Genomic DNA, 26,504 nt, shown 5'->3' on the forward strand with positions numbered 1-26,504 from the left:
CTCCCGTCTGTTTCAAACCCGGCTCCCGTCTGGGTGTACACCTCTGACCTGGTGAGGCGCTGGTGCACACATGCTGCCTCGATTTTCCTGCAGCACAACAAGGGAGTCAGAGGGCTCCGTGAAAAACTGCCAGCCCCAAATCCAACAGGCGGCAAAGTTATTCTTCCAAGTGGAAGAGCACTTAACAGATTCTCAGACAAACAAAAATCGAGACAGTTAATTGCTAGCAGACCTGCCCTATAAGAAGTGTTAAAAGGAGTCCTTCAGGCTGAAATGAAAGAATATTAGACAGTGATTCAAATCCACATGAAGAGATAAAGAACCAGTAAAAGTAATGGCATAGGTAAATACTTAAGATAGTATCAATGCATTTTTCTTTGCAACTTCTCTTTTTCTCTCATCTGTTTAAAAAATAGCATCATAAAAATGATAAACCTGTGTTGATTGATGAGCACACAATGTGTAAAGCTGTAGTGAATGATGATGAAGAAGATAAAAGTTTCTGCTCAACAGATGAATGTAAAGGTGTAGTGTATATATACAATGGAATACTACTCAGCCATAAAAAAGAATAAAATTTTGCCATCTGCAACAGCATGGACGGACTTGGAGGGCATTGTGCAATGTGAAATATGTCAGACAAAGACAAATACTGCATGATATCACTTATATGTGGACTCTAAAAAATACAACAAACTAGCAAGTATAATAAAAAGAAGCAGACTCACAAATACAGAGGATAAACTAGTGGCTACCAGTAGGGGGTGGGGAGGGGCAAAATAGGAGTGGGGGTGTGGGAGATGCAAACTCTGATGTGAGACAGGCTCAAGAATATATTGTACAACATGGGGAATACAGCCAATATTTTATAACTGTAAAGAGAGGATAACCTTTCAAAATTGTGAATGACTATATTGCATACCTTTCACTTATATAATAAGTTATATGAGCATCACCAACTCAATGGACAGGAATTTGAGCAAACTGTGGGAGATGCTGGAGGACAGAGGAGCCTGGCACACTGCAGTCCACGAGGTCACAAAGAGTCAGACACGACATACAAGTGAACAACAGCAGCTTACATAATATTGTACATCAACTGTACTTCAGTAAAAAAATAGCTTCTGTATACTGTATTAATCCAAACTAGATTAACATACATTAAGATGTAATCCCCAAGGCAACAACTAAGAAAATAACCCCTAAAATATACAGTAAATGAAAGAACAAGATGATTAAAAGAATATGACAGGCATTATACATTTAATACAAGAGAAGTCAGTAATTGAGGAGAGGAACATAAAAGATATGACACATAGGAAAAAAATAGCAAAATAGTAGGAGTAAGTCCTTTCTTATCAGTAATTACATTAAATATAAATGAATTAAACTCTCCAAGTAAAAGGAAGAAAATCCAACAATGTTCTCTCTAAAGAGTGTTACTTTAGTTTTGAAGACACAAACAGGTTGAAAGTGAAAGGATTTAAAAAGATATTCCATGAGAACAGTAACCAAAAGAGAGCGGTATGGCTATATTTAAATTGGGCAAAACAGACTTTAAGACCAAAAAGTATTATGAGAGAGAAAAAAGAACAATATATATTAATAAAAGGCTCAAATACATCAAGATGTAACAATTATGAACATATATTTGCCTAACAATAGAGCATCAAAGTCCAAAAAATAGATAGACTCAGGGAGAAATGGACACTGCAACAATGGTAATTGGAAACTTCAATGTTCTACTTTCAAGAATGGACAGAATATCAACAAAGAAACAGAGAACTTGAACAGCAGTATAAACCACTAGATTTAATATACAACTATAGATCACTCCACCCACAGCAGCTCCTAAACACATTCATCTCAAGGGTACTGGGAACGCATCCCTGGGGGGACAAAAGCCACAAAGTAGGTAACAGATTTTAAAAAGTATCTTCTCTTACTACATTATTACTAGAGGTTTTAGCCAGGGAAATTAGGCAAGAACAAACAGTAAATGCAGGGCCTGTTGCATCCCATGCTGGGCCCAGGCTCAGGACTGAGTCCGAGAGAGGGCAAGGAACAAAGGACCATGCAGTGTCCTGTTCTGTCCCTGGGCAAGGCAGTGAAGGGTAGCTCCAGCCTGTGCCCATGGCATCTTGCTCCTCTTTCTAAATTTCAATTTTGAATTTCAGTCTCCACTGATATCCAAGGGATTTAGGAAGATCCCAACCTGATAACTTTGGGCACAGACCATGAGGGCCAATAGGTGGAGCTGGGCATTTTAGGCGCCATCAACTGTATACCTGGCTAAAGAAGCATGGGGAGGGGTGAGCTGCTTAATAAGCCATAGGTGTATGCTCTGCTTAACAAGTCTGATCTTGCAGCTGGCTCAGCCTGGAAGAAGGGCCACCTTTGTCTTTTGAGAAAGGCACTGTCCAGACTTGATGTTCTTGTAGTGCACTGTGAGCTGTCAGAAGAATCAGCCCCAAGGCTTGGACACAGAACTCTGGAGCTCAGAGAAAGGTGGACAATGGCCAGAGATGGCACCATGGGCGCTAACATGGGGCCTGTTCTCTTCTTTGCGGTGGGCATATGAATCAGGTGTCAAGAGTCCAAAGGTGTCTGAGCAGGCGCCTCTGCTGAGGATGGGCCTGCCTTCTCAGCCCTGTATGCATACAGCCTCAGAAGAGGCCCTGCCATGGCAAGGAGCAACAGTTCCCTTACTATAGTTGTTACCATCATTATTATTCCAGCATTACTCTTTTCTGACCACCCACCTAGGACTGGGCCCCATCACCACTGTTCACACACAACACCAACCAGAGGCGGTTGCCAATCCTGTCTTAAGAGGAAAGTGAGGCTCAGAGGCGGTGTGTTATGTGTACCACATCACCGGCTACCAGGGGTTAAGCTGGTGTCTCAACCCCGCCTGCCAGGGTGCATAATATCAGATGGCCCTCATCTTGAAATTGTCTCATTTTGAAATTATTTCACCAATCTTGGATATTCTGTCTGCTTTTTTATTCTTTTTTTCCTTTGCATTCAGTTTGAATTTTCTACTGACAAATTTTCAAATCCACTAGTTATTTCCTTGGCTGTGTGCACTCTACTGGTGAGCCGATCAAAAGCATTCTTCATTTCTGTTGCAGTGATTTTTATTTACAGAATTTCTTTTTTATTCTTTCTTAGAATTTCCATCTCTCTGCTTATATTAGTCATCTGTTCTTACATGTTGACTACCTTTTCTATTAGCATCCTTAACATACTAATCATAGTTACTTTAAATTATCTAACTGATAATCCCCAAATTGCTGCCATATCTTGGCTGTTATTTTCTGAACTCCCCTATGACTCTAGATTTGGGGTCATGGTTTGGTCCGTGACTTCGATTCTCTGATGGGTGGAAGAAGTCCCTGATTTTAAGTTCATTCAGTTTCTCCCTTGCTGTAAGGGTGGGAGTGATTATGTCTATGCTTTTTACATATCAAAGGTAAAACCAGAAACCTGGGTCTTTACATTTTAATAGCTGCTGCATAATGACTATTTTTTTTGAAACAACTTCTTCTACATCTCCCACCTCCCCATCCTTAGGTAATCCTGATTCACCTCCCAGAGGCCTGGGATCCACATGAAAGACTTCAGAGAACAGCAGCTTTAGACCCTCACATTAGATTAATGGCCCATCATCATCTCCCCTTTATAGTGAGGAACCCAAGTGGAGAGATTATACCATTGGAATAAGATCATGGAGCAAGTAATTGGTGCAACCGAGATTTTACACCTAGGTCTGGCTTTCTGGCTTTCTTTAAAGACTATACTGATGCCAGTGTCAGGGTGGGAGGGTTGCCTTTCCCCATTCACTGGAAAGTTAACAAGGACTGGATCGTGACAGAGGGCTAAGAAGAGGAGGGCGTAAGAAGATGTCTGGGTAGAGGAGAGAAAATGGTTTCTTTTGTTGGATGGCAGAGAAGGGAAACAGAATGCTATTTAAGTATAGTTATTTACAATGTTGTATTCATTTTAATGTACTATTTACCATAGCCAGTCATGGAAGCAACCTGAATGTCCACCAACACATGACATTTGAATGGATGACACATGAGTGGGTAAAAAAGATGTGGCACACACACACACACACACACAGACACACACTGGAATATTACTGAGTCATAAAAAAGAATGAAAACAGTTAGTCAGCTGAACACTAGGCTGAGCTGGTCTTCAGGCTGCACTGACTCTTAGATGGCATTTAGGGCAGGTATCAGAGAAAGTCAGTGCTATGAGCATCTTTGTCTCCATACTAATCCTCACCTTCTACTCAGGCCACAGGATGCTGCTGTGGTAACTGGCTGGCAGTCTCACATGCCAACCATTAAACATGCTGAGAGAAGTCCATGTGTATCACTAACCCAGTCATACTTTGGAAAGCCGGATGGATACGCATTGCAGATGTGGGCAGGGGACTTGATGGCTGTGTGCCTGACGGCAGAGGCACAGCTACACATGAGTAGTGGCGGGGTCAGCTCGGATCCGGGCCGAGCCCTGCCTCTCCTGCACAGGAGCGGTGTGCCCTTGGGAGTCACCGGATTTCCTGAATCTCGGCTTCCTTATCTGGCCAGCAGGGAGAGCTGCTCCACCCCCACAGAGCTGGGGCAGTGGTAAACAAGACCCAGGGGAGTGCAAAAGAGCTCTGAGCCCCCGTGCGGTTTGCCATTTCGCAACCACTCTCAGGGTCGAGTCATTTCTCCCAAATGTGCAGGAACAGAAATCAGCGTAAGAAACTGCTTCCCTAAGGAAGCAGTCTGACTCAGTCTCTATTTGGTTCAGTTGCTGGGGGTGGGTAAGTGTGGGCTTCCACTTGGCTCCAAGAGGCAGGGTGTCTGGCAGAGCTTCTCTCTAGATCCCGGCTGAGGGCTCTGCCCAGCCTCGCCCCAGCCTCCTTGTTCCTGGGGCACAGATGCCTCAGTATTCCTCAGCTCAGAGTCCAGGAAAGCAAGAGGGTTCTCCTCTGATGTCATGGGCGGAATTGTGTTCCCCTACCCGACACTTATATGCTGAAGTCCTGACCCCCAGGACCTCAGAATGTGACTGTACTTGGACATGAGGTCTTTAAAGGGGTGATTAAGTTATAAATGAGTCATTAACAGGGGTCCTATTCCAACTATCAGAAGAAGAGATCAGGACACAAATTTGCACAGAGAAAAGACCATGTGAAAACACAGGGAGGAGATGGCCATCTAACAAGCCAAGGAGAGAGGCCTCAGAAGAAACGTCAGAAGCCTTGATCGTAGACTTTAATCCTCCAGAATTATGAGAAAATCAGTTGCTGTGGTTTTAGCCGCCCAGCCTGCCACCCTTTGTTATGGAGCTTGAGCACACTAATCACAACTGCCCTTCCTCCTCACTGGGAGTGACAGGCATTCCACACACTGCTTAGGGTTCCTGCAAAAGTTGGTCTGTTGCTGATGGCACGACCTTGATAATGTCCTTCAGATAGGCCCTCCCTCATTCCATGTCTCACCCCCATCCCCTCATTCCTGCTTCCTGGCATCATCTTCCAAATAAACCACCTGCACCCAAGTCCTTGGGCTCTGCTTTTGGGGAAGATAGATGTGGACACAGCATCAGGTTGACTGGAGCTTTAGCTTAATTCTGAGAGTTCCTCCGGCATGAAGGGCCAGAGTGGGTGGGGGGACAGTCAGAGAAGCTGCCCTCTGTGCACACAGTGCCACCACCCTACCAGATCAGTCTCCAGGAAGCTGACCACTTCAGAAGCCAACCAGACCTTTGGCTGAATGCTGTCAAGTTGCCTGTGGATAGAGAGGCCCCAATGCAGTGTGCATGGTATTGGGTGCAGGGCAGGTACCGTGGGTCATTGCTGGTGTGAAGCTGGGGGGAAGGTATCTCTCTTCACTCAGAGGTATTGTCCAGAGCAGCCCACAGGGCACACATGATGGATGGATGCATGCATGCATGATGCGATGGGACAGAGAGAGACAGAGAATGCTAGAAGGGCCAGTTAGGCGTGGCACCAAGCAGCCCTCCCCATACCTGTCCTTTCTCTGTCCCCCTCCCAACAATGGCACCTCCTCCCTCCCAGAGGCCCAAGCCAGAAGGTTAGGCCTTGACTTTTCTCCTTCCTCCCCTCCGCCCTCCAGCTTCCACAGGAGCCAGATACCCAGCTCTGTGCAGTTCACGTTCTTAGGCTGTTCTGTCACCACCATCACTCTGCTGGCCCAGCATCTCATCAGCCCTTCCCAGAACTGTTGAAAGGTCTCCCTGCCTCAGCCTCTTCTCCCCTGCTCATCAGCTTCCCTTCCCAGAGTCATCCTGCTGGAACCTTAGCATGGCTTCCCACCTTTCATTGGCTTCCCATATGCAAAACCAGGGAATAAGAACCCATGACGGCTTTCTAATGCAATCCGGCAAGACCGAGGGACATGTTCCAGGGCTCCCTTTCTTGTATGTTTCCCACAGGCTGGGCTTCAAGGAGATTCCTGGGGGATCTGAGAGACTGCAAAGGAAGCATCAGCCATTCTGTAGCCCATGGGCATTGTTGCTGAGAAGCTGACTCAGCTCATTGGGAGGAAGGGGCAGCTGGACCTGCCGTCGTCTCACCTTCCTACGGAAGCTCTTAGCTTCTCTGACTCCTGGGCCACGTATGTGTTTAGTTCTGCGACAAAGGGCTGGAATTGTGCAGAAGTATTTTGCAACACCAAAACCAGCTGCACAGACACCCACAACGCCGTCCCTGCCCGGCACTCTTCTTGTCCATCTGTTTTCTCCGTCGTCTCTGGAGCCCACTGTCCCTTTCACATTGTTACTGACTTGCATCCTCAAGCAGGCCACCTGACCTCCATTCATCTTCTCTCCCTGCTATCTGCTCATTCATTCAGCAGTTATTAAGCATATACTGTGTGTCAGACATCATTCTAGGCACTGTGAAAACAGCTCTAACACTAACCTCTAACACTAACCTTACTTTCCCTCCCTACTCTAAGTGTGCTTGAATAGTAACCAGACGGGTAGTGGCAATAAAGCCTGTAGAATAGAGCCTGTATCTGGATGAGAGAGGGGAGACAGATCAGAGGTGAAATAAGTAAGCAGAGGCAGGGCTTCCAACCATGTCTGAATGATGAGGTCAGCAAAACCTCTTCTCCAAATGCAACGTGCTACTGCTGCTAAGTCACTTCAGTCACGTCTGACTCTGTGCGACCCCATAGATGGCAGCCCACCAGGCTCCCCCGTCCCTGGGGTTCTCCAGGCAAGAACACTGGAGTGGGTTGCCATTTCCTTCTCCAATGCATGAAAGTGAAAAGTGAAAGTGAAGTCGCTCAGGTGTGTCCGACCCTCAGCGACCCCATGGACTGCAGCCCACCAGGCTCCTCCATCCATGGGATTTTCCAGGCAGGAGTACTGGAGTGGGGTGCCATTGCCTTCTCCAAAATGCAACGTAAGTCTGGACAAAACTGACAAAAGAACCATTTCCATATCTGAAACTGACCAAAGGAATGCGGCAATCTGAAAATCACTGATGCTCGGAAGACTGCTCTACTTCAGGTAAGAACAGTGAGAGTCTGTGGAGTTCTTACCAAGGGGTGCTTCTATACCACTTTCCCCAGCTCAGTCCTCAACAGAGTTTCTGCCAGGGTGGGACACATCATGGGGACCAGCAACTCTGCTGATGAAGCTGAAGCAGCTCATTCAGTTTGGAGCCGTGGGTGATGCCCACACCCAGAGGCACTGTCAGTGGAAGAGACAATCGTGGCAACAAGTGAGCGGGGAGAACTAAGACTGTGCCTGGGTTTGCAGTCACTGCTGCGGCCATTAGGCTGCGTGTGTGCACAGCGGCGACCAGAGAGGGCTTAGGGCACCCATATACTCCTGCCAACCCTAAGACCGTGTGCACGTGCAGAGGTCATGTGAAGAGTCCAGCAGAAAGTGAAAGCCAGGGCAAACGTGGAAAACTTGAAAACAATCTGAACTTTGATAGCATTTCCCTACCTCCTGCGTATCTATTAGCAGAAGATGGAAGCTCCACTGGCTTAGTGTTTGGATACAGTATCTGTCTAATCATTGGCTGACTACTGAATTACACAGAAACAGGGTGACCCTTCTAGGAAGCCAAGTTTAAAAATAAAAGGGAGAATAAAAAACAAATAAAACCAGAGATATTAGTGAGTACATATTGTGGGGGGAGACAGATTTAACAGACTTATCCCAGGCAAGTTACCAAACAATTCAACAACAGCAATGTTTAGGTGAATAAATTATAATTCTGAGTTCCTACAATACGTTACCAAATGCTCAGTTTTTAATTAAAAAGTTATGAGATGTACAAAGGAAAAGGGAAGTGTGACCCATACTTAGGAAAGACGCCAACAGAAACTCTCCACATAGTCCCAGATTTTTGTATTTAGAATACAAATACTTCAAAAAATCTATGCAAATACATTTAAAGAACTAAAGGAAACATGTTTAAAGAATTAAAAGGATGCACGATAACAATGAAACAGCATATTGAGAATCTCAATGAGATGGAAAATATAAAAAAAAAAAAAGAAAATTCTTCAGTTGAAAGTCCAATAACCGAAATGAAAAATTCACTAAACGGGCTCAACAGATTTGAGATGGCAGAAGGAAGAATACAAGAACATTAGGAGAGAGCTACAGAGATTACCGTATCTGAAGAATACAGAGAAACACAGAACAGGAAAAAGAACAGACATTTAGAAATCTGTCAAGTACCAGCAAACATGCCAGTGTCTGTGTAATACAAGTTCTAGAGGGAGACAAAAGAGAGAAATAGAAAAATCATTTAAAAAGAATAGTAGCTGAAAACTTGCCAAATGTGATGGGAAAATATCAGTTTTTACATGTAACCAACTTAAAAAACCCCAAGAAGGTTTTAAATACAAAGAGATATATAGCCCAATACTTTAGAATTCACCTGCTGAAAGATAAAGAAAAAACCTTGAAAGCAGCAAGAGAAGAATGACTCACGCCAGGGAGGGGACATCAACATGATTCACAATTGATTTCTCATCAGAAACAATGAGGCTAGAAGTAGAAGGCCGTACTCAAAGGGCTGAAAAATAAAAACCGCTAACCAAGAAGTTTATATCCCAATAGATATCCTACAAAATTAAGACATTCCCAGATAAACAATGACTAACAGAATTCCCTGCTGGCAGACCTGCCTTATAAGAAACACTAAACGAAGTTCTTCAGCCTGAAAGGAAGTAACAGCAGGTGGTAACCAGAATCCAAAGGAAGAGATGAAGCACACAGGAGATCATAAATATGTGGACTAATATGAAAGACTCTATAAATATATTTTTCTCATTTCTTCTCTTAGCATCTTTTAAAGACTTCAGTGTGTATAAGGCAATAATTACAAGAGTGTCTTTGGGGTTTATAATACATAGATGTAATACACAACAAAGATAAAGCAAAGGAGGAGAGAGGAAATGGAACTACCTTGGAGCAAAGTTTTTATATTTTACTAGAATTAAATATTAATCTGAAGTAGATTAAGATAAAGTGCATACTGCAATCCTTAGAGCAAACACTAAGAAAATGGCACAGAAATATAGCAAAAAAAATCGATAAAAATTAAAGTAGTATACTAGAAAATATCTAATACCAAGAAGATTATAAATGAGGAGGAGAGGAACAAAAATAGAGGAGATATATAGAAAACAAATCACAAAATGGAAAATGTAAACTCAAGTATATCAGTAATTACATTAAATGTGAGTGGTCTAAACACCCCCATTCAAAGGGCAAAGGTTGTCTTCATGAAATAGCAAGATCCAATTATATGCTCTCTATAAGAGATACACTGTAGATTCAGGGATACAAACTGGCTGAAAGGAAAAGGATGGAAAAAGATATGCTATGCAACAGGAACCATGAGACAGCCGGAGCCAGCAATATTAATATAAGATAAAACAGACTTTAAGAAATGAAACATTAATACAAAGAGGAGCGTTTTATAATGATAAAAGTTGAATACATCAGGAAGCAATAACAATTAATAACATACACAGACTTAACAAAACAGCCTCAAAATACAGGAAGCAAAAAAATGAGAGCAGACAGTCGAATAATAAGAGTTGGAGAATTCCCTATATCAATAGTCATAATGTCAACAATGTCATTTATTGTCATCTCAGTAAATGACAGAACAATTGGATGGAATATCAGCAATGATGCAGAAGGCTTGGACAACACTATTAACCAATTTGACCAAATTGATATATATAGGACATTCCTCACAATGACAGTGGAATGTACTTTATTTTCATATACATATAACATCCTTCAGGATATGCCCTACAATAATAAATCAACTGGTGAACAGATAAAAAAATGCACATCCACACAATGGAGCATTTTCAGCTAAAAAGGAACGACTACTGATATATACAAGAACGTGAATGGACCTCAGAACCCCGATGCTAAAGGAAAGAAGCCTAATGCAAAAGACTACAAAGCATTCCATTTTCATAAAACGTACAGAAAAGGCAAGTTTATAGAGACGGAAAGTAGAGCAATGGTTTCCCAGGCTGGGGGGCGGGAGGGGGATTAACTGCAAATAGTCAGGAGGGGATTTTTCTGTGCCATAGAAGTGTCTGAAAACTGGATTATGGTGATAGCTGTATGCTGCTGCTAAGTCACTTCAGTTGTGTCCGACTCTGTGTGACTCCATAGACAGCAGCCCACCGGGCTCTCTTGTCCCTGGGATTCTCCAGGCAAGAACACTGGAGTGGGTTGCCATGTCCTTCTCCAATGCATAAAAGTGAAAAGTGAAAGTGAAGTCGCTCAGTCATGTCCGACTCTAGCGACCCCATGGACTGTAGCCTACCAGGCTCCTCCGTCCATGGGATTCTCCAGGCAAGAGTACTGGAGTGGGGTGCCATCGCCTTCTCCATACCTCTATAAATTTACCAAAAACTATTTAATTGCACACTTAGAATGAATGAATTTTATGCTATGTAACCTACATGCCCATAAACTGTTAAAGTACAGAAATATAGGAGATAATAACAGATGCTATGAAGAAGAGTAAAGCGAAGAAGAACGGTGGGAACGTCAGGGTAGGGTTCAATTTGTGTAGCCATTGGTGTGTGGTTTGCCAAATACTTCCAGCCCTCCCTTCCACATATACAGCTGGACTGTGCTTCCTGGACCCCTTGTGGTTAGCTGGAGCAAGGAGTTATGAGTGGAGGGTGCCATGTGTGGCTTCCAGACTGAGGATTTCATTGCTGCCATGAGACCCTTCTAGAGCTCAGTGTCGCTCTTTGCCATCTGGTCTGGCCACCAGCAGCACTTGAGATAAAGGTTGTTCCATTAGCCTAGGCCTTTGAGTTACTGTGATGGGCAGACAACCTGTGACCCAGTTCCGGTGTCACCTATCCCACTGTGACACAGGCAGGCAGGCAGTGAAAGCCTCAGGAGAAGGTGACATTTGGGCAAAAATCTGAGAAGTGAGTTTGCGAGTCATGTGGATATCTGAGGGGGAAGGGTGCTCCAGAGAGATGTGAGAGCACAGCAAAGAGCTGGTATGTTCGAGGAACGCAAGGAGGCTGGTGTTGCTGGCGCCAGGCAAATGGGCCACGTAGGAGAGGACGTGATGAGTAACGCTGGGCCAGGTGGAGGTGTGACATGGAAATTCCCTGGGGTGTGTTGAGTGAATGACAGGTCTAATCTGATTTGGTTTCAAAGCCTTGTCCCGTTTGTAATATTGAGAAGAGGCGGACAGGCCATGGGTCGACTCAGGAAGACCAGTGAGGGGACCTTTGCAAGAACCCAGGTGAGAGCTGAACTCATGCCCAGCTGCCCTGTCACTCTCCCTGTAAACAATTCCAATCAGTCCGACATTTACAACTTTCGATAGCTGCCTACCTCCCGGGAGAAAGAGCCCAAGTTTCTCAAACTGGCATCAAGCTACCTTTCCCCTTGCACCGCCCACCACCCCCCTTCCTACCACGTCAGCTCCCCTCTCTCTGAGTGTCCTGTACTCCCGGGACATAGTCTTGCCTTCCCACCTGGGATCTCGTGGTCTCCTCCAAACCCTGTATCACTGCAGGGAGGGGTAATGGTATGCTCCAGAGGAAGGACAAGTCTGCAAAGCCACAGAGTTGGAAAGGCCTGGGGAAGGGGTGTGATGGAGGGTGCCCATGCCAAGCTGCCCCCTGGCCTTGGTCCTGAAGGTCAGACCGTGGGCCAGGGAAGTGGGGACCTGTAGGAATAGCTAGATTCAGGCCTGCCTTCTTCACTGTGGACTCACTGGCCTGGTATGAGCAGAGGCCATCATCTTGCTTCCCACTGTGATTCAGATGCCCAGTGGCTATCCATGGAGGGTCAGCTAAAAGAAGCCACCAGTACTTGAGAGCCAGGCAGCTCAGTGAGCAGAATATTTGGGAAGTTGGAAGCAAAGAGACTGCAGCTGGTCTGACCAAGCAAGACCGTGGCACAGGGATAGGTCACAAGAGGTAGATTTAAGGGTGGTGCCCATGCCTGGGTGAGAGTTTTAGCACAGGGTCCCCCGAGTGAAAGGCCAAGACTTGTGTAGAAGCCGGCCTTTGGCTTCCTGCTACACAGCAGGTCCACAAGTTGACAAAATTATGGGCAGAACGATTAAGTGAAGCACAGCAGCTCAATTTAACCCTGAAGAATCTTCTGTTTGTCCCAATTGTCTGAAAATTTCAGTTAAAAGCAAGCTCAAGTTCCCCAACAATTTCCTCTAGAATGTATCCAGGTGAGAGAGAGAAAAGGAGGGTCAGAGAAAGGCAGGCAGACGGACAGAGAGAAACAGGGAGAGGAAGAAGAGACAAGGCTGACTTAGAATGACCAGGGATGGGGTGCGGACGTGTCCCCCGCGCTGGATGACTCTCCTGTCCTTTCCAAAGCCTTCCTGAGACTAGCATAGCTGCTCCTTTCATACGAAGCTGACAAGCCGTGGTCAGATAACACTTTAAAAATTAATTCAACCTAAACGAATAAAGTTCTGATGCATGCTGTAATATGGATAAACCTCCAAAGCATTACACCAAGTCAAAGAAGCCAGACATGGCAGAACACACACTGCGTGATTCCATGGATGAGAAAGATCCAGAATGGGTAACTCCACAAAGACAGGAAGCAGACTCGGGGCGGCCAGGGCTGGGGAAGGTGGGGAGCAGCCTTTTCATGTGGATGGGATTTTTTTGGGAGGTTATGAAAATGTTTTGGAACTAGAGAGAGGTGATGGTTGTGGGACATCTTGAAATTGCCACTGGACTAATTACTCACTTTAAAATGGTTAATTTTAAATGAAGTTCATCACAAGAAAAAACTAAATTCTTTAAATTTAGGTATCTTGTGCAAGAGCCCCTTTGCCCTTTCCTCAAAGAATCAGCATCCTATGAAGGTGGGGGACATTTGGCACACCATGGAAATCTGATAGCTGGAACCTTTCGAAAAAGTAAGTTTGTGGTAAGTTTCTGTTTGCCTCAGTCTTCAAAAATTTCAGTTAAAAGCAAGCTCAAGTCCCCCAGTAATCTCCTCTAGAATGTACCAGGGTGAGAGAGATGATCCCATAAACCCATCTGAGAGAAAAATACCTTGAGATTTTACAGCACCCCCGACCCAATGCATTAGGCCTGAACAGAGGTCAAGGCTAATGTCAGCTGCTACCCACTCCCTGCTGTAAAAAGGAAGCTCCAGAGGAGTTAGACACGTGACAAGGACCTGCAGCACGCGTCTAGCCCAGGTGAGATCCTGGGGACCTGGCTTTGTGAACACAGGGCTTGATCCCGCACCCCTGTGGAGCCCTGTGCAGACCAGCGCGAAGGCCGCCGTGTGACCTGGGGCCTCTCTGGGCTCTGTCTGGAGGCCTGGCTGCACAGGAAGCTCACCTGGCAACTGCTGATGCCCACAGCCCGCCCCGCACCAATTAAGCCTGACCTCCAGCATTCAAGAATGCCTGGGGAGGGCCTTCCCTGGTGTGCTGCACTTCCGCTGCAGGGGACATGAGTTCAATCCCTGGTTGGGGAACTAAGATTTCCAGGCTGTACAACCGCCACCCCGCCCTCCGCCCCCGCCAATGCCTGGGGATTTTTAAGAACTCCAGCGTGATTCTAACACACAGCCGGGTTGCGTGCCACTGACTGTGCTTCTCTGGCTAGCATCCAGGATTTCGATCGTCACCTGAAGGCATCGAGGCCCAGAGAACAAGCGATGTCGCCGCACAAGCCCTCAGCCAGCCAGGCCCGACTCTCCCCCCAGCCAGCGCTTCTTGCCCACCCAGTGGTTGCCCCACTTTGTCTAAGTTATCTCCGGGACAGCCTACTGAAGACTACTGACCCACTCCAGTGTTCTTGCCTGGAGAATCCCAGGGATGGGGGAGCCTGGTGGGCTGCCATCTCTGGGGTCGCATAGAGTCGGACACGACTGAAGTGACTTAGCAGCAGCAGCAGAACCGTCCTTGCTGTTTCTGAATGAACTGCTGGGCTTGACCGCTTCCAAGCAAGATACAGGGCAGCCTCAGGATGTACCGCCTTCCCTGTGATGACTTTTTGCACCTGTGGTCTGTGGGTACACAGATTCTCACAGAATCTGACTGTCATCAGAGCCCTGAGCCACTGGAGCCAGGGCCCTGACAGTCGTGGTCATGTTGAAGGCTCTGTTTTTCAGGCAGACATAACCAGCTCCTGAGTTCAGGGGTCAGGGCTAGGCCATCAGTCAGTGCCCGGGTCCTGATCACAGACACCCCTAGATGCTTTCTCTCAGCTTATAAGACCGAGATAGCTCCTTTGGGTGGCCTCAAGTGACCCCATCCCCCAGGCAAGAAGCTAAGAACAAAGGTAATCATACTCCACATACAATAAAATCAACTTCTTACCGAAATATCTGGCTGCCAATGTCCTCCTTTTGCTGGGAGCCGTCGGCAGCATAATGAAGCTGGCGCTCTATGTGCAAGCTTTCCTGTATGTCCTCTTTATAAAGAACCAACCACATCCTCAAGCAGACAGGCTAATTCCTGTTTTCCAGTAATAGGAGATCAGCATCTATAGAAAAGAAATATATTTAGAATGCCCTTTATCTCGTGCTTTCTTGGATTTCAAACAAGAAGCTTCTCTATGAGGAATGAGTCCTTTAAATGCAAGCGTCCTAGGGACTGTGGAATGGCGTTGGGCAAGTCACAGACCACCGGGTATCAGTTCCTCAAATCTGCAGAATGGGAACAAGGATGAACCACACCTCAGAGTGAACGGAGGGTCAATAAGATGGTGGGTATAAAATGGCAAAGCCCTTCACACCTGTCAGATATGTCTAATCTTTTCAATCGGCTGGCCTCGATTTAAAAGGAGATGTGTTTTCCAGAGAGCTTCAAAACCAGCTGCAAACAGTGACCTGCAAACGTGAACTGTGATTTGCAAACCCTCACCTGGTGTGCACAGCAGTCCTGTGAGTGGGGAGACGAAGGACACGGGCCCCACACCCGGATGGGGAAACACAGCCCCAGCAGCCCCACGGCAGACCCTCACCCTGGCACACTGTGGCTAACAGCACGGCATCTCATTCCATGTCTGGAACTTTAGCATCATCATCGCATATTTTATAGCTGTGGAAAATGAAAAAGAAAAATCCTGATTAGAAAACAGCCAAGTGACGTTTCTGTAGCCCTCAGCATCACTGACACGTGGTGCTGGCGACCGCCGGAAAGGCAGGGGCATGTCATCCTATTTAAATATTCAGGGGGTTTACACAGACTGGGCAGGGACAGCCAAGAGAACATTCTCCCGACCACCTTTCTTGTCTTCTTTGCTCCCCTGCCTCTGCTGTGTTGAATTTGCCTCATGTTTGTGATTATAGAACCAATCACTGTTTCTTTTTAAAGACTTTTTAAACATGAGCCATTTAAAAGTTTATTTTATTGAACTTGTTACAATACTGGTTTTGTTTTTTGGCCTGAGGCATGTAGAGTCTTAGCTCCCTGTTCAGGGATGGAACCCACAACCCCCGCATTGGAAGGCAGTCTTCACCACTGGACTTCTAGGGCAGTCCCCCAGTTAGTGTTACACAGATAGAGCAAGCGCCCGCGGTCATTGTGGGCGTGTCCCTTCCACTCCCGACTGCGGCGGCGGCACGGCACTCAGCGGGCTGCACCCCGCTCCATGCCTTGGTGACCAGGCACAGCTCCTGCTTCTGGTGTTCTCAGGGGAACACAGGGACAGCTCGGTAGAGGGGCCAGGCTTGTTCTGCGGACTGACCCGGGGAAGCTGGGCACAGAAGCTGGTGGGTGAGAGTGAAACTGCTGGAAGAGAACAACAAAGCCCCAACCAGAGACGGCAGCATGTCCTTGGGACCAAGCGAACAGTAGCTTGGCTTGCAAAGGGCAGTCGGGGCAAAGAGCAGAGTGAGAAGAGAGATGGAGCCCAAAGCAGAGAGGCAGCGGCAGAGCAAAGCCAAGGAACCAGAGGAGCGCCAAGCCTGAGAACCTTGAAACCGGAACAGACCTCAGAGAACTTTGGGGACAGAGTGACATCTCTTCACACCCTCTAAGCACACAAGGCTGGGAAGGTGATGGAGGGGGTGGGGAGTGAGAGGAAGACGCCATTGCATGACCTGGGGTAGTAGTGGCTTTAGAATTAAAAACTCTGGGTTTGTGTCCAGGCCCAGTTTTTTTTTTTTAAGTAGTGTAAATATGGACATGTGGCTGAAATAGGGCTACCAGACTTAGCAAATTAAAATATGGAATTCCCTGTTATATAGTATAAACGTGCTACAAATATTTCAAGGGATATAACATCTACTATAAAGGTACTGTTGCTATTCATTGTTAGTAACTGATCTAAATTCTGATTTAACTCTGTGACCTATATTTTATCTGGCAACCATATGCCTTCTTTTTTTTTTTTTTTTTAACCATATGCCTTCTGAGTATCCATTTTTAGCTTTGGTCAAAAGAGGATGATTAGGTAAGATTCTTTCAGTTGCTGGAAACAAAAAAGACAATTAAAATTGGCTTAAAAGATAAGAGGAGTATTTTGGCTTCTTTATTGAGGAAGTTCTCATGATATGGACTTCAGGTATGGCTAGATCCTGCAGTTTGACAACGTCAACCAAGTCAGACTCTCCCTCTGCCCCAGTTCTCCAGTTTGCTTCCTGAGGTGTCTGCTTCATCTTCATTAAGGCTGCCTTATTAAAAAATGCTAGAGTGGAGATCAAAGTGGGGGAGCAGAAGGACCTGAAGCACACCTCCTCCCACAAAAACATCAAAAATACATCTACACGTAGAACAGTTTTCACAGAATACTCACTGAACTCCGGCAGAAGACCTCACAAAACCAAACCGCAAAAAGATCACCAGATAACTAGGTAGAACAGAAGAAGAAAAGGAATTGGGATGGGACCTGTGTCCCTGGAAGGGAGCTGTGGAAGAGGAAAGGTTCCCTCATCCTGGGAATGCCCTTCGCCGCCTGGGAGATCAGCCAGGATAGACAGGGGACTTCAGAGGCTCCGAGGTGAGTGCAGCAGCCAGCCTGTGGCAGGTAGGGCAGAGAGAGACTGGCACATATGGTCCCGGCCAACTCACTGCACTCCCCAGCCCGAGACGCACGCCTGCCAGTGTGTGCAGTGGCTGGATACAGAAACTCAGGCTTCAGCGGACAGGCCAGGGGAGAGGACGTGGTGTGGCTGCACAGACAGATGGAAGGGCCTGGAGTGTGGTGCAGACTGCAGCTGGGGGTGTATGCGGTCCGGATCCCGGGTCCACGACAGGAGCCCCTCTGTCAACACATGTGAAGGGAGGGGCACTTGGCCCTGCCATACCAGCCTTGTTTTGGCATGCTCAGAGTGGGCACAGCTCCACCATCAGAGGCTCTGGGAGCACATAAGTGCAGGGAAATTGCCCACACGTGGAGGCAGGGCTGAAATCTGAGCCAGTTCCCCATGGGTGCACAGCTTGTAAGTGGGGATGAAATCTGAGTTGATTTCTTGAGGCTGCCTGCGAGATTTAGGCGGAAATATGCGCGTGCAGCACCTGTGGGACATCCAAGGGGATTACTGGCACACCCCTGGCTGGGCCGGGTCTCCTATCAGCAATGGTGGGGTTTCAAGGGTACACTTACTCAGAGAAGGGGCCAAGGACTGGGCTGATTCCCAGCATTACCATGGAGCGTCTGGGTGCACGACTGTGGCGGGTGCTGGTGGATCTGCACCAATGGCCTTCCTAGCACAGCATCTAAGGGACATCTGGGCTGATGGTCTGTATTCTCACGGCTGAAGTGGGGCTGAGGGCAGCGCCAACAACCGTGCACTCTGTAAGCACACACGAGTGGCGGATGACGTCACAGAGCATATGTCCCAGTGGGCAGCTCCTGCGGAGGGATACTCAGTGGCTCCACCCCCAGCAGGACTCCAGTCCCAGTTATCTCACATTGCAGCTTAGAACTGGATCTGGGGGCTTCTAATTCAACACCTGGGGAGCAGACTCTGCCCTAATGGGCAAAAAGGAGGCCCCAGTCAACATCCAGTGCAAACTCTGTTCACCAAAACACCAATCACATCCCCCGCCAAGGGGACAATGACCAGCACACCCTAAGGAAAAGACATGGCAAGCATCCATACCAATAACAGCCCTTGCACCAAAAGTATTAGACTCACGCAGGCGACACTCCCATATAAAAATAGCCCTTCAAGACCACAGCAGAAAACTGTTTTTCCTAAGTTCAGAGTCAGAGAAATATAAGAAAAATAAAGAAGGAGAGGAAGTACCCCCAATGAAAGAACAAGAAAATCCCCTGAAAGAAACAATGAAATAGACCTTTCCAGTCTACCAGACCCTGAGTTCAAAAGAGGGTAATAAAAATACTGAAAGGATTAAGAAAAGCTATTGATAGAAATGTTGATCACTGCAACAAGAAACCAGAATCATAAAGAGGAGCCAATCAGAATTAGAAAACACAACAGCTAAGATGAAAACCAAGCTAAAGACAACCAAGAGAAAACTAAATAACGCAGAAGAGTGAGTAGGTGATCTGGAAGACAGAGGAATGGAAGTCACCTGCTCAGAACAGCAGATAGGGAGGCAAATAAAAACATGACACATGAGGCTTATGGGACCACAGAAAGTGTGCCAGTCTATGCGCAATAAGGGATTTCAGAAGGAGGAAAAAGAGAAAGGGGACTGAAAACAGCAAAAGTTGAGACACAGGGAGGATTCTAAAGGCAGCAAAAGAAAAAGAGTAACAGGGAAGCTATCAGCTGCTTTCTCTACTGCAGGACAGAGGGGTGTGGCACGGTGTACTCAAAGTCTTGAAAGGGAAAAACCTGCAACCTGTATTGTCAGGATACTCTAACCAGCAAGATTATCATTTAGAACAGAAGAAGAAATAAAGAATTTCTCAGGTAAGCAAAAACTAAAAGAATACAGCAATTCTAAGCCTATTATATTAATAAAAGAAATATTGAAAGTTCTTTTCTAAATAGAAAATAAACAAAAATCTTTAGGAAAGAGAAAAATCAAATCAGGAAAAGCAAATATAAAAAACGATTGTATAGAGATCACTTAAAAATCAAGTACAGTACATAGATTAAAAAATTAAAAAATTTTATGAAAGTGATTATAACTACCATGAACAGCAAAAGGATAACATGAAGATGTAAAATAAGACATTAAAATCATAAAATGTGGGAAAGGAGAGTAAGAAAATTAAATTTTTTTTTAAAGAATGTGTTTGAGCTTATATGACTACCAGCATAAGCCAAATAGATATAGTAATGTGTTAACATACTTGGAAACGAGAATAACCATAAATAAAAAAACATATAATAGATTCACAAAACTAAAAAGAACAGAACTCAAGCATAATGCAAAAGAAAACCATTAAACCACAAAAGGAAAAACAGAAAGGAAAGGAACAAAGAAGAAATATAAAACCAACTGGAAAGCAAGGTTTAAAATGGCAATAAACACATACCTGGCAATAATCACCTTAAGTGTCAATGAACTAAATGCTCTGAACAAAAGACAGAGTAGCAGTTGTGGTTTAGTCGATAAGTTGTTTTCTGACTCTCTTGTGACCCCAGGGACTGTAGCCTGCCAGGCTCCTCTATCTATGTGATCTCCCAGGCAAGAATACCGGAGTGGGTTGCACTTCATTTTCCAGGGGATCTTCCTGACCCAGGGATCGAAACCATGTCTCCTGCATTGGCAGGCAGAGTCTTTACCACTGAGCTACCTTACATTTCTTTACACTAACAATAAAATAGAGGAAGAAAAAGTAAGAAAAAAAATCGCTTTTAAAATTGCATAAACAATGCTTAGGAATAAACCTGACCAAGAAGGTGAAAGACTTACATGTTGAAAGCTATAAAACACCGATAAAGGAAATTGCAGATGAGTCAAAGAAATGGAAAAATAGCCCATGCTCTTGGATTGGAAGAATTAATATAGCTTAAATGGCCAGATTACCCAAAGCACGTTACAGATTTAAAGAGATCCCTATCAAATTACCCATGAAATTTTTCACAGAACTACAACAAATAATCCTAAAATTTATACTGAGTCACAAAAGACCCTGAATTACCAAAGCAATTCTGAGGAAAAAGAACTGAGCTGGAGGCATAACCCTCCCAGACTTCAGAGAATATTACAAAGCTACAGTAATCAAAACAGCACAGTATTGGCACAAAAACATGGATTAATGGAACAGGACACAGAGCCCAGGTAAACCCACACACCTACAGACAACTAACCTTTTACAGAAGAGGCAAGAATACACAGCGGGGAAAAGACAGTCTCTTCAGTAAGAGGTGCTGGCATAACGGGGCAGCTACATGTAAATGAATGAAATTAATCTAACACCATACACAAAAATAAACTCAAAATAGATTAAAAACCTGCGTGTAATACCAGACACTATAAAACTCATAGAGGAAAACACAGAACACTCTTTGAAAGGAATTGCAGCAATATTTTTTGATCTGTCTCCTACAGTAATGGAAATAAAAGGAAAAATAAACAAGTTGGACCTAATTTAACTTAAAAGCTTTTGTATAGCAAAGGAAGCCATAAATAAAAGGACAACCTACAGAATAGGAGAAAATACTTGCAAATGATGAGACCAACAAAGGATCAATTTCCAAAATATACAAACAGCTCATATATCTCAGTATTAAAGAAAACAAAACCCCAGATCTCAAAGATGCAGAAGATCTAAATAGACATTTCTCCAAAGAAGACATACAGATGCCAACAGGCACATGAAAAGGTGCTCAACATCACTAACTATTAGAGAAATGCAGATCAGAACTACAATGAGACATCACCCCACACCGGTCAGAAAGGCACCACCAAAAAGTCTACAAATAATACGTGCTGGAGAGAGTGTGAAGAAAAGGGGACCCCCTACGCTGTTTGTGGGAATGTGAATTGGCACAGCCGCCACGGAGAACAGTGCAGAGATTCCTTAAAAAGCTAAAAACAGGGCTAGCGTGTGGTCCAGCAATCTCATTCCCCAACAAATACCTGGAGAAAACTCTAACGGAAAAAGATACATGCTCTCTGACGTTCATAGCAGCGCTAATTACAATAGCCAAGACATGGAAGTAACCCAAACACCCAACTACAGATGAACGGATAAAGAAAACACACAGGGCCTCAGGCCTCTGTCTCCTCTGTGTCAAGTGCCCTGGGCAGGCCCCTGCCTCTCCCTGCCCACCTGCATCAGAGTACAGGGGGCATGACTGCACCATATATGACATACATGTATCTCTATGCACATATATATACATGACGGAATATTACTTAGCCATAAAAACGAATGCCATAACATCATTCGCAACAACATGGATGGGCCCAGGGATCATCATATTAGATGAAGTAAGGAAGAAGAGAAATGTAATTCCGTAAGATATCACTTACATGTGGGATCTAAAACGATGCAAATGAATTTATATACAAAATAAAAACAGACGTAGAAAACGAACTTACGGTTATTACCAAAAGGGAAAAGGTGGGTGGAGGATAAATTAGAAATTTGGGAATAAGAGATACACTCTGCTATATATAAAGTAGACGAACAACAGGGTCCTACTGTATAGCACTGGGAACTATATTTGATATATTGTATTAATCTATAATGGAAAAGAATCTGAAAAAGAATATATATGCATACATATATGTATATTCACATACATAAAACGAGATCACTTTGCTGTACACCAGAAACCAACACAACACTGTAAATCACGTATGCTTCAATTAAAAAAGATGTCAAGGTAATTCAGCGGAAAAGGAGAGTCTTTTCATAAATGACATTGGAAAGAAATAGACACAAGGAAAAGAATGAATATCATACACACAAACTAACACAAAATGAAGCACAGCCCTAACATCTACTTCTGCTTTATTGACTACGCCAAAGCCTTCGACTGTGTGGATCACAACAAACTGGAAACTTCTTAAACAGATGGGAATACCAGACCACCTGACCTGCCTCCTGAGAAATCTGTATGCAGCTCAAGAAGCAACAGTTAGAACTGAAGATGGAACAACGGACTGGTTCCAATTTGGGAAAGGACTATGTAAAGGCTGTATATTGTCACCCTGTTTATTTAACTTATATGCAGAGTACCTTGTGCAAAATGCCAGGCTGGATGAAGCACCAGCTGGGATCAAGATTGCTGGGAGAAATATCAATAATCTCAGATATGCAGATGATACCACTCTTATGGCACAAAGCAAAGAGGAACTGAAGAGTCTCTTGATGAAAGTGAAAGAGGAAAGTGAGAAAGCTGGCTTGAAACTCAATATTCAGAAACGAAGATCATGGCATCTGGTCCCATCACTTCATGGCAAATAGATGGGGAAACAATGGAAACAGTGACAGATTATTTTTTGGGCTCCAAAGTCACTGCAGATGGTGACTGCAGCCATGAAATTAAAAGATGCTTGCTCATCGAAAGAAAAGCTATGACAAATCTAGACAGCGTATTAAAAAGCAGAGACATCACTTTGCTGACAAAGGTCCGTCTAGTCAAAGCTATGGCTTTTCCAGTAGTCATGTATGAATGTGAGAGTTGGACCATAAAGGAGGCTGAGCACCAAAGAATTGATGCTTTTGAACTGTGGTGCTGGAGAAGACTCTTGAGAGTCCCTTGGACTGCAAGGAGATCCAACCAGTCCATTCTGAAGGAGATCTGCCCTGGGATTTCTTTGGAGGGAATGATGCTGAAGCAGAAACTCCAGTACTTTGGCCACCTCATGCGAAGAGTTGACTCATTGGAAAAGACTCTGATGCTGGGAGGGATTGGGGGCAGGAGGAGAAGGGGACGACAGAGGATGAGATGCCTGGATGGCATCACTGACTCGATGGACGTGAGTCTGAGTGAACTCCGGGAGTTGGTGATGGACAGGGAGGCCTGGCGTGCTGCGATTCATGGGGTCACGAAGAGTCGGACACGACTGAGCAACTGAACTGAACTGATGGCTAAAGTTGAAGCTCCAATACTGTGGCTACCTGATGAGAAGGACTGACTCATTGGAAAAGTCCCTGATACTGGGAAAGACTGAAGGCAGAAGGAGAAGGGGATGACAGAGGATGAGATGGTTTGATGGCATCACTGACTCGATGGACATGACTTTGAGCAAGCTCCGGGAGATGGTGATGGACAGGGAGGCCTGGTGTGCCGTAGTCCATCGGATCGCAAAGAGTCAGACATGACTGAGTAGCTAACACTTTCACTTTACTTTTTCTTCAAAATATAATTTCAGGAGCTCCAGTGGCACAATCGGTTAGGGTGCGGTACTTATACAAAATATAATTTCAGCACATAACCAATAAGAGATTATTGATGAGAAAAAAAATTGCTGGACACCAACTTCAGGAGTTAATTCTTCCTCCTTCACGTGTAGCAGGAAGAAGAAATATATCCCCTAGTGAGTCTCTTAGAAGTGCTGGGAAGCTCTCCCTCTCTATTTCTTCAAACATCTCTTCCCTTACGACCTTGACTGGGCAAACAATCCATCCCTGAAACAATCCTGATGGTTGTGGAAAGTGGTGCATTGATTGCCTAAAGCAACCTGCTCTCATCTGCTGGGCGACGCTGGCTTGCACAATGCATCTGGGCTGGTCCAGAGTAGAGGAAGATGCTAAAAGAGATGCCAGGGCACTGTGATCAAGAAGAGGGGAGAAGGGCTCTAAAAATACAATGTCCCCTGCAGGGTGCTCTAAGGGTAAGGTAAATGAGGCTGACCCCTGTGTGAGTGTGAGTGTGAGTGTGTGTGTGTGTGTGTGTGTGTGTGTGTAATAACGTTAGTTCTTCCTCTTGGGCGTGTTGATGGCCCTTCTTACCTTTCCCAACCCCTGCCCTTTCTCCTGGCCAAGTCTATGCCCTAATGTCAGCTCTGCCGTCTCAGAACAGAGGCCTCCCTGGGAGACGGCAGCGGGGCCTCTGTCCTACCTGTGCCAGGCGCCCTGCCCTCACTGCCCACTTGCACCAGGGGGGAATGCATACGTGTATGAGTGTGGGGGGCATGATTTGCATCACGAGGGTTCTGGTTGGAGGCGTGACCTTCACTGACCCCAGCCTGCAGGGAAATGACAAGGCCCAGGGGCATCTGCTTTGAGGAAAATGTGGGTGGAAGGGCTGGTATGGTGGGTTCTGCTCTCCAGCTGGGGGAGAGGGGCAAGAGACTGCTCTCTAACCACCCACCCCAGCCCTTGCCTGCCCCTCACCTACCTTTCTTGGCAGCTGTGTTCCAGGGCAGGTGACAGCCCAGTTAAGCTCAGCACAGAAGGGGCACAGCTCCCCTGCCTGTGGCACTGTGCCCTGAAGAACAGTCCTGGAGAGCCAGCTGGGGGATGTCTCAGCCAGGAGCAGCTCTGGCTGGCACTGGCCACATAGCCAGCGGGCTCCCTGTAGGGGCGGGTCTGGGAGCACCGGGTCTTCCTGGATCCAGGCCACTGTGCCCGGTACCTGGGCATGACCTCACCCACAGGCATTACTAAAAGCGACAGCTAGCACTTAGTAGGCAGTGCCTACAGACCAAACACATTAACTTGACAGCACCCAGAGGTGAATGTTCCAGTGGGGTTGTGAGCCACCCGAGTCACAGAGTTTAACACGGTGAAGGTGTGGGGATTCAAACCCAGATTGCTCTTGCATTCCCTGCCCTCCCATCCTTCATGGTCCTGGACTGGCCTCCCCATGTCTTCACCCTATGGTTCCTCATTCATCTCCCAGCGGGTTCCCTGCTGCCAGCGGGTGTGAGCACAGGGTACATGACACCCATCACCGGGGGGACATCTGGGCCCAGAAGGCGAGGGGCTGGCCCAGGTTTCCAGGAAAGCTGCCCGGTGGTGCCAGGCCAGGGTCTGCTCACCTGATACGGGGGAGCTGGACGCCTCCATTTCCCAGAACCTGTTGGGAGTGCCTCTTTTTAAGGCACTGCCCGGGGGAAGCGCCGGCTCCCTGCCCCTTCTCGTCACCCCGGAGGCCCTCCGTGGCCTTGGCCCTGCCCCCAGAACCCATGTGACCAGAGGGCAGGGGAGGCGGGCAGGACCAGGAGGAAGCTGCCCAGGACGAACATCGTCAGTCGGATCCAGGCTCCCCGGCTCCTCAGGGCCTCTGGGGATGGTGCGCTGACGGCCATCCTTGGCCTGCTAAGAGGCTGCCGCAGCCTCGGCTCAGGAAATACTCCGCGGGTGCGGCTGACCTCTGCCAGGAAAGGATGGGGCAGGGCGGCTCGCAGTGGCGAGCCTGGGGTTTGACTTGGTGCAGCGCGCCCCCTGGTGGGCACCCTCGTGCACTGCTTCCCACGCCCCTGGACCTCTCCCTCGCAGCCCCATCTGTGCATCCCTCCGGCCTCTGGACCAGCCAACGTCAATTCGCCCCACCCTCATCTGTAGCCTCACCTTTCCGGGGGCCAGGGGCGGCTCGCAGGGTATGCGGGCTTCCTGGGGCTTCCTGTGCAGGCTTCCTCCGAGCAGAGCAGCTGAATTGCGCACAGCTGATCCAGTTCTGTCTGGAGTGAGGGGAGGAAGTCGGGGCTGGAGAAGTCATTAGCAGGGGAGGAGCCCGCAGGTTGCAGAGGGAGGAGCTGGGCCACTTTTCAAAGTTCCAGCATCACCCAGATCTCCCCAGTCTGTGGATTGGGAAGCAGGTCAGAAACATTCGGTCCATTTCCCAAGGTGACAGATTGCTTCTCTGAGACTTGAAACCAAGGTCTGCAGCTGATTGCAAAGCTTTTGAAAATCAAGGCTAAGGAGGGAAGTAGGCAGGTGGCCCTCAGTCTCCTGCCTCCCAGTGGGGCTCTGGTCCGCAAAGAGCCCCTTTTGCTGAGAGTGGACTCAGAGTGGCCCCTCACTCTTGTCCTCCCTGACCAAGGCAGGGGGAGCTGACCATGGACTGGTGCCTGATTCGGCATCTGGGCAGAGCAGGGGCTGGGGTGGAGGCTCCATCATTCCAGGCTCAGGGAGGGGACGATGGCCAAGGCGGATGATCACTCACCCTAATCACTG

The 26,504-nt window shown here is 46.5% G+C and overlaps 1 protein-coding gene across 3 annotated transcripts in view; it reads right to left on the reverse strand.

Annotated features, from left to right (window-relative positions):
- The window catches only part of ARHGAP22 (Rho GTPase activating protein 22), a 169,236-nt gene extending 153,660 nt beyond the window's left edge, over positions 1-15,576 (reverse strand). Inside the window, exons 1-2 of one of the 3 annotated variants that reach the window (XM_070364477.1) lie at positions 15,422-15,576; positions 14,876-15,041 (exon numbers count right to left, since the gene is read on the reverse strand). In XM_070364477.1, the coding sequence (XP_070220578.1) occupies positions 14,876-14,927 (52 nt within the window). In that variant the 5' untranslated portion in view covers positions 14,928-15,041; positions 15,422-15,576. The remainder of the gene's footprint in view (positions 1-14,875; positions 15,042-15,421) is intronic. The other 2 variants (XM_070364478.1, XM_014479738.2) reach the window with 2 other exon arrangements.
- Between the last annotated feature and the right edge of the window lie 10,928 nt (positions 15,577-26,504).

The sequence above is a fragment of the Bos mutus genome, chromosome 28 (assembly GCF_027580195.1).
Source record: "Bos mutus isolate GX-2022 chromosome 28, NWIPB_WYAK_1.1, whole genome shotgun sequence".
NCBI classification, from domain to species: Eukaryota; Metazoa; Chordata; class Mammalia; order Artiodactyla; family Bovidae; genus Bos; species Bos mutus.